We start from the raw sequence: 8,671 nt of genomic DNA on the forward strand, positions 1-8,671 counted from the left end.
TACTCTGCTATATAGTCCAGGTAATATATACAACACATCCTTACACTGCTATATAGTCCAGGTAATACATCCTTACTCTGCTATATAGTCCAGGTAATACATCCTTACTCTGCTATATAGTCCAGGTAACACATCCTTACTCTGCTATATAGTCCAGGTAATATATACATCACATCCTTACTCTGCTATATAGTCCAGGTAATATATACAACACATCCTTACACTGCTATATAGTCCAGGTAATACATCCTTACTCTGCTATATAGTCCAGGTAACACATCCTTACTCTGCTATATAGTCCAGGTAATATATACATCACATCCTTACTCTGCTATATAGTCCAGGTAACACATCCTTACTCTGCTATATAGTCCAGGTAATATATACAACACATCCTTACTCTGCTATATAGTCCAGGTAACACATCCTTACTCTGCTATATAGTCCAGGTAATATATACAACACATCCTTACTCTGCTATATAGTCCAGGTAACACATCCTTACTCTGCTATATAGTCCAGGTAACACATCCTTACTCTGCTATATAGTCCAGGTAATATATACAACACATCCTTACTCTGCTATATAGTCCAGGTAATATATACAACACATCCTTACTCTGCTATATAGTCCAGGTAATATATACAACACATCCTTACTCTGCTATATAGTCCAGGTAACACATCCTTACTCTGCTATATACCAGGTAATATATACAACACATCCTTACTCTGCTATATAGTCCAGGTAATACATCCTTACTCTGCTATATAGTCCAGGTAACACATCCTTACTCTGCTATATAGTCCAGGTAATATATACATCACATCCTTACTCTGCTATATAGTCCAGGTAATATATACAACACATCCTTACACTGCTATATAGTCCAGGTAATACATCCTTACTCTGCTATATAGTCCAGGTAACACATCCTTACTCTGCTATATAGTCCAGGTAATATATACATCACATCCTTACTCTGCTATATAGTCCAGGTAATATATACAACACATCCTTACTCTGCTATATAGTCCAGGTAATATATACAACACATCCTTACTCTGCTATATAGTCCAGGTAATATATACAACACATCCTTACTCTGCTATATAGTCCAGGTAATATATACAAGACATCCTTACTCTGCTATATAGTCCAGGTAATATATACAACACATCCTTACTCTGCTATATAGTCCAGGTACCAACACACCTTACTCTGCTATATAGTCCAGGTTCACATCCTTACTCTGCTATATAGTCCAGGTAATATATACAACACATCCTTACTCTGCTATATAGTCCAGGTAATATATACATCCTTACTCTGCTATATAGTCCAGGTAATACATCCTTACTCTGCTATATAGTCCAGGTAATACATATACATCACATCTTACTCTGCTATATAGTCCACAACACATCCTTACTCTGCTATATAGTCCAGGTAATATATACAACACATCCTTACTCTGCTATATAGTCCAGGTAATATATACAAACATCCTTACTCTGCTATATAGTCCAGGTAATATATACAACACATCCTTACTCTGCTATATAGTCCAGGTAATATATACAACACATCCTTACTCTGCTATAGTCCAGGTAACACATCAGGTACTCTGCTATATAGTCCAGGTAACACATCCTTACTCTGCTATATAGTCCAGGTCATATATACAACACATCCTTACTCTGCTATATAGTCCAGGTAATATATACAACACATCCTTACTCTGCTATATAGTCCAGGTAATATATACAACACATCCTTACTCTGCTATATAGTCAGGTAACACATCCTTACTCTGCTATATAGTCCAGGTAACACATCCTTACTCTGCTATATAGTCCAGGTAACACATCCTTACTCTGCTATATAGTCCAGTAACATATACAACATCCTTACTCTGCTATATAGTCCAGGTAACACATCCTTACTCTGCTATATAGTCCAGGTCTATATACAACACATCCTTACTCTGCTATATAGTCCAGGTCTATAGGCAACACATCCTTACTCTGCTATATAGTCCAGGTAACAACATCCTTACTCTGCTATATAGTCCAGGTAATATATACAACACATCCTTACTCTGCTATATAGTCCAGGTAATATATACAAACATCCTTACTCTGCTATATAGTCCAGGTAATACATACTCTGCTATATAGTCCAGGTATACACATCCTTACTCTGCTATATAGTCCAGGTAATATATACGGGGCACATCCTTACTCTGCTATATAGTCCAGGTAACACATCCTTACTCTGCTATATAGTCCAGGTAATATATACAACACATCCTAACTCTGCTATATAGTAACCAGGTAACACATCCTAACTCTGCTATATAGTCCAGGTAACACATCCTTACTCTGCTATATAGTCCAGGTAATATATACAACACATCCTTACTCTGCTATATAGTTCAGGTAATATATACAACACATCCTTACTCTGCTATATAGTCCAGGTAATATATACAACACATCCTTACTCTGCTATATAGTCCAGGTAATATATACAACACATCCTTACTCTGCTATATAGTCCAGGTAATATATACAACACATCCTTACTCTGCTATATAGTCCAGGTAATATATACAACACATCCTTACTCTGCTATATAGTCCAGGTAATATATACAACACATCCTTACTCTGCTATATAGTCCAGGTAATATATACAACACATCCTTACTCTGCTATATAGTCCAGGTAATATATACAACACATCCTTACTCTGCTATATAGTCCAGGTAATATATACAACACATCCTTACTCTGCTATATAGTCCAGGTAACACATCCTTACTCTGCTATATAGTCCAGGTAATATATACAACACATCCTTACTCTGCTATATAGTCCAGGTAATACATCCTTACTCTGCTATATAGTCCAGGTAATACATCCTTACTCTGCTATATAGTCCAGGTAATATATACATCACATCCTTACTCTGCTATATAGTCCAGGTAATACATCCTTACTCTGCTATATAGTCCAGGTAATATATACAACACATCCTTACCTGCTATATAGTCCAGGTAATGATATACAACCATCTTACTCTGCTATATAGACCAGGTAATATATACAACACATCCTTACCTGCTATATAGTCCAGGTAAATATAATGAACACATCCTTACTCTGCTATATAGTCCAGGTAATATATACAACACATCCTTACTCTGCTATATAGTCCAGGTAATATATACAACACATCCTTACCTGCTATATAGTCCAGGTAAACATCCTTACTCTGCTATATAGTCCAGGTAATATATACAACACATCCTTACTCTGCTATATACAGGTAACACATCCTTACTCTGCTATATAGTCCAGGTAATATATACAACACATCCTTACTCTGCTATATAGTCCAGGTAATACATCCTTACTTTGCTACCTATCAAGGTTACAACAACATTAACTCCTATATAGTCCAGGTAATATATACAACACATCCTTCACTCTGCTATATAGTCCAGGTAATACATCCTTACTCTGCTATATAGTCCAGGTAATATATACATCACATCCTTACTCTGCTATATAGTCCAGGTAATATAACCACATCCTTACTCTGCTATATAGTCCAGGTAACACCCCCTTACTCTGCTATATAGTCAGACCAACACATCCTTACTCTGCTATATAGTCCAGGTAATATATACATCACATCCTTACTCTGCTATATACCCCAGGTAATATATACATCACACCTTCTCTGCTATATACCAGGTAACACATCCTTACTCTGCTATATAGTCCAGGTAATATATACAACACATCCTTACTCTGCTATATAGTCCAGGTAACACATCCTTACTCTGCTATATAGTCCAGGTAATATATACAACACATCCTTACTCTGCTATATAGTCCAGGTAATACATCCTTACTCTGCTATATAGTCCAGGTAATATATACAACACATCCTTACTCTGCTATATAGTCCAGGTAATATATACAACACATCCTTACTCTGCTATATAGTCCAGGTAATATAAAACATCCTTACTCTGCTATATAGTCCAGGTAACAATCCTTACTGCTATATAGTCCAGGTAAGCCATCCTTACTCTGCTATATAGTCCAGGTAATATATACCAATCACATCCTTACTCTGCTATATAGTCCAATAATGAATCCTTACTCTCTATATAGTCCAGGTAATATATACAACACATCCTTACTCTGCTATATAGTCCAGGTAATATATACAACACATCCTTACTCTGCTATATAGTCAGGTAACACATCCTTACTCTGCTATAAGTCACAGGTAATACATCCAACTCTCTATACCAATCACAGGTAATATATACAAACACATCCTTACTCTGCTATATACCTCCAGGTAATACACCCCTTACTCTGCTATCATAGTCCAGGTAATATCCAACCCCTCTATACCAATCACTGAAGGCCTATCCAACCCCTCTATACCAATCACTGAAGACCTATCCAACCCCTCTATACCAATCACTGAAGGCCTATCCAACCCCTCTATACCAATCACTGAAGGCCTATCCAACCCCTCTATACCAATCACTGAAGACCTATCCAACCCCTCTATACCAATCACTGAAGACCTATCCAACCCCTCTATACCAATCACTGAAGACCTATCCAACCCCCTCTATACCAATCACTGAAGACCTATCCAACCCCTCTATACCAATCACTGAAGACCTATCCAACCCCTCTATACCAATCACTGAAGGCCTATCCAACCCCTCTATACCAATCACTGAAGGCCTACCCAACCCCTCTATACCAATCACTGAAGACCTATCCAACCCCTCTATACCAATCACTGAAGACCTATCCAACCCCTCTATACCAATCACTGAAGGCCTATCCAACCCCTCTATACCAATCACTGAAGACCTATCCAACCCCTCTATACCAATCACTGAAGACCTATCCAACCCCTCTATACCAATCACTGAAGGCCTACCCAACCCCTCTATACCAATCACTGAAGGCCTATCCAACCCCTCTATACCAATCACTGAAGACCTATCCAACCCCTCTATACCAATCACTGAAGCCCTATCAGACTGTATATTATTAGACAGACTATAGTAGTATCAGTGAGGCAGTAGAACCACAGTGCAGCAGCCAACCTCCTCTATACCAATCACTGAAGCCCTATCCAACCCCTCTATACCAATCACTGAAGACCTACCCAACCCCTCTATACCAATCACTAGTATCAGTGAAGGCCAGTGCAGCAGCCAACCTCCTCTATACCAATCACTGAAGACCTATACCAATCACAACCTCCAACCCCTCTATACCAATCACTGAAGCCCTATCAGACTGTATATTATTAGACAGACTATAGTAGTATCAGTGAGGCAGTAGAACCACAGTGCAGCAGCCAACCTCCTCTATACCAATCACTGAAGACCTATCCAACCCCTCTATACCAATCACTGAAGACCTGTCCAACCCCTCTATACCAATCACTGAAGACCTATTATTAGACAACCCTATAGTAGTATCAGTCACTGAAGGCCTACCCAACCCCTCTATACCAATCACTGAAGGCCTATCCAACCCCTCTATACCAATCACTGAAGCCCTATCAGACTGTATATTATTAGACAGACTATAGTAGTATCAGTGAGGCAGTAGAACCACAGTGCAGCAGCCAACCTCCTCTATACCAATCACTGAAGGCCTACCCAACCCCTCTATACCAATCACTGAAGACCTGCAGACTGTGTATTATTAGACAGACTATAGTAGTATCAGTGAGGCAGTAGAACCACAGTGCAGCAGCCAACCTCCTCTATACCAATCACTGAAGCCCTATCAGACTGTATATTATTAGACAGACTATAGTAGTATCAGTGAGGCAGTAGAACCACAGTGCAGCAGCCAACCTCCTCTATACCAATCACTGAAGCCCTATCAGACTGTATATTATTAGACAGACTACAGTAGTATCAGTGAGGCAGTAGAACCACAGTGCAGCAGCCAACCTCCTCTCCCTCATCCTCCTGATCCCAGTTCCGGTCAGTCAGCTCTTTGTCGGCAATCCTCTTCGCCATGGCAACGCTGCTCTCTGGTAGACAACAACACAAGAGACGAGTCAACACACAAATGATTAATGATCATTAATAACATACTTCAAAATGTCTCGTTATTTTTGTGAGTTTCAGTGGTTACACCGATACAAGTATACTATAAAACAAATACTAATAAAACACTAGAGAATCTCAATAACAATATTTCAACATCTGGGACATTGGACGAACATAATTAACTACAGTAAACTAAGTTAACTACAGTAACTAGTTGATTAAGGAGAGTGCTTTTCCCCCTATGTCCTGTTAGACTGAGTTGATGTAGTTAGTTATTATATTATATATATATATTATGTAGTTAGTTATAGTTAGTTATGTAACACGTTGATACTGATTTTAAGTCACAAACTGTTGTACAAAGAGACAGAAAAGTGGAGGACAAAAGAAGTGTTGTTGTTTAGTGAATAGTTATGGTCTCGCTAATGATGAAATATCAACATAACTAACTTCAGCACCATTAGGATGTCGAAATGCCCTGCTAGTAAACTAGATGTACTACTAGTTAATAGTTAACTAAGTAACGTTACATATAACCGAGTACGTATTTTCTCTCTTCTTGGCTCGGGATAATTTGGCCAAACAAATCTGAGGGTGCATTTTCCTTTCTCTAAATGTTCTCTTAAATGTGTGTCAATATCAAAGACAATAGTAGTTAGCGGACTATAAAAAAAAGTTACCGGTAAAAACACGGGTTACTTAAATGTATCTTAACAAGTTAGCTAACCAATTTAGCAACTTGCTATTTTTTTTTTTGCCATGATATATTTGGTATCTTTTTAGTCACACGCGTGGTGCAGAGTAACATTAGAGTGTGTTTAGCGTGTTTATAGCATGGCCCCTATAATGAGATTTATTCCATGCTAAGCTACAGCAGCACCACCATCAACAACATGAACAGCCATATGAAGTCTCCTGCTAGCTGTGTTGGTAGGCTAACTACTGCTCCGATGTCATTGAATATATCAAATAAACATACCTTTTCCCCCCCCCTTTTAATTAAAATGTTCGATAACAACTGGCCTTTGATAGTAAAATCAATTTCCAAATGCTACTAAACTTGGAATAAATCGCTGGTTGTCCGATCAGCGAAGAAGAAGAGGCAAAGCGAGAGGTTTTACTCCGCGCCTTCGGAATTGTGATTTATTGTGTTGTGGGGGGGTCAATGAGAGTGTAGAATTTGGTCGAATTTAAAAAATGTAATTTGCTACATGAGGTTTATTTAGGTCGAATAAAAGTTTCAGTAATGTTTAGGCTGTTACGAATGCACTGATGAAAGTGGACGCGCTTAACTATTTCGTGAACTTGATTAATAAAAAAATTAATAAAACAACGACTTTTATGTTAATCATATGTGTATCTGCCCTCTCATTGGTTAGAATGGTCCACGTGATCTCTCCCTGTCTTTATACCTCAGACGACGTTTACACGCACACAATAATGCGATTATTATAGATAGGTTAATATAATAGTTCGATTAGAAATATTGACATGGTATGAAAGAAGAACGATTCTGTAATAATCCTGTTTACATAGATAGACACATCTGAAAAGGATATCTGATAGCACTTATAAATGCAATCAAAAATAAACGTTCTACCACAACACAGCCAACAATTTATTTTTGGGAAGCATATTTGATTCTGAGTTTGCATGTGAAAAAACGACTTCTAAGAAGCATAGATTCTGTTTTCAAACTCACTCCTGCTAAAGAGGGCTGTTCACTTGGCTGGCGCGAGCACATGCAGAGGTCAAATACACTTCTGGCATGACGATTGTGTTTACACGACCTAATAATTCGAAAGATTGCTCAGAAAACCAGATGTTTTAATCGGAGTATGATTTTGACCGTACACCGATTATTAAAATAAACAAGAGGACGGTGTGTACAAGACTATTGCATAATCATCCTACTGCCACAATCCATTTAACAGCAAAGTATACTGAGTTGTTTACATGTACAATAATAATTTGATATTAAACTGACCAAATTCAGCACTTGGTAAAGCAAGCCTTCCTCTTGTGAACGAGTTAATTGAGTTTGGAAAAACTGAACGTTTGTATCTTATAGTTTTAACATACAAACTGTATATGTCCGAACTCAGAATCAAATAGTCTTGGCAAAAACAACATGGTCACTGTGGTAAGAATGTTTTTTTGGATCAGCAGTTTTGTTGCATTTATTAGTTCCATCAGTAGCTTGATTTCAGATGTGTCCATGTAAACAGGATTATTAGGGAAATCGTTCTTCTTGCAAAGCATGTAAACGTTTAAAATGAACTATTATATGAACCTTTCTACAATAATCGCATTATTGTGTGCATGTAACCGTGCTCAGTACTGTCTCTACCTCCCGCCTGCATTCCATCTTTGACAACATGTATTTCCATCGTTAGAGTGGTCACTTGATTATCTTGTCAATATAATAGAAAGTCTTTGGTTTAGTTTAGTAAATGTGTCCGGGCCTTTTCACGCCGCCATTTCACAAAACGGAATCTCCGCGCGCCTCGTCTCCGTTGGCCCAATGCGCAAGTGCGAAATATAGGACCA

The 8,671-nt window shown here is 38.1% G+C and overlaps 1 protein-coding gene across 1 annotated transcript in view; it reads right to left on the bottom strand.

The window, feature by feature from the left end:
- The window catches only part of nup50 (nucleoporin 50), a gene marked incomplete at its 3' end in the record, with an annotated part of 29,957 nt that extends 22,704 nt beyond the window's left edge, over positions 1–7,253 (bottom strand). The window contains exons 1-2 of the mRNA XM_052505463.1: positions 7,101–7,253; positions 6,020–6,102 (exon numbers count right to left, since the gene is read on the bottom strand). Of these exons, the coding sequence (XP_052361423.1) occupies positions 6,020–6,088 (69 nt within the window). The remainder of the gene's footprint in view (positions 1–6,019; positions 6,103–7,100) is intronic.
- Positions 7,254–8,671: the final 1,418 nt, after the last annotated feature.

The sequence above is a fragment of the Oncorhynchus keta genome, unplaced genomic scaffold (genome assembly GCF_023373465.1).
Source record: "Oncorhynchus keta strain PuntledgeMale-10-30-2019 unplaced genomic scaffold, Oket_V2 Un_contig_2392_pilon_pilon, whole genome shotgun sequence".
In the NCBI taxonomy this organism is placed as follows: domain Eukaryota; kingdom Metazoa; phylum Chordata; class Actinopteri; order Salmoniformes; family Salmonidae; genus Oncorhynchus; species Oncorhynchus keta.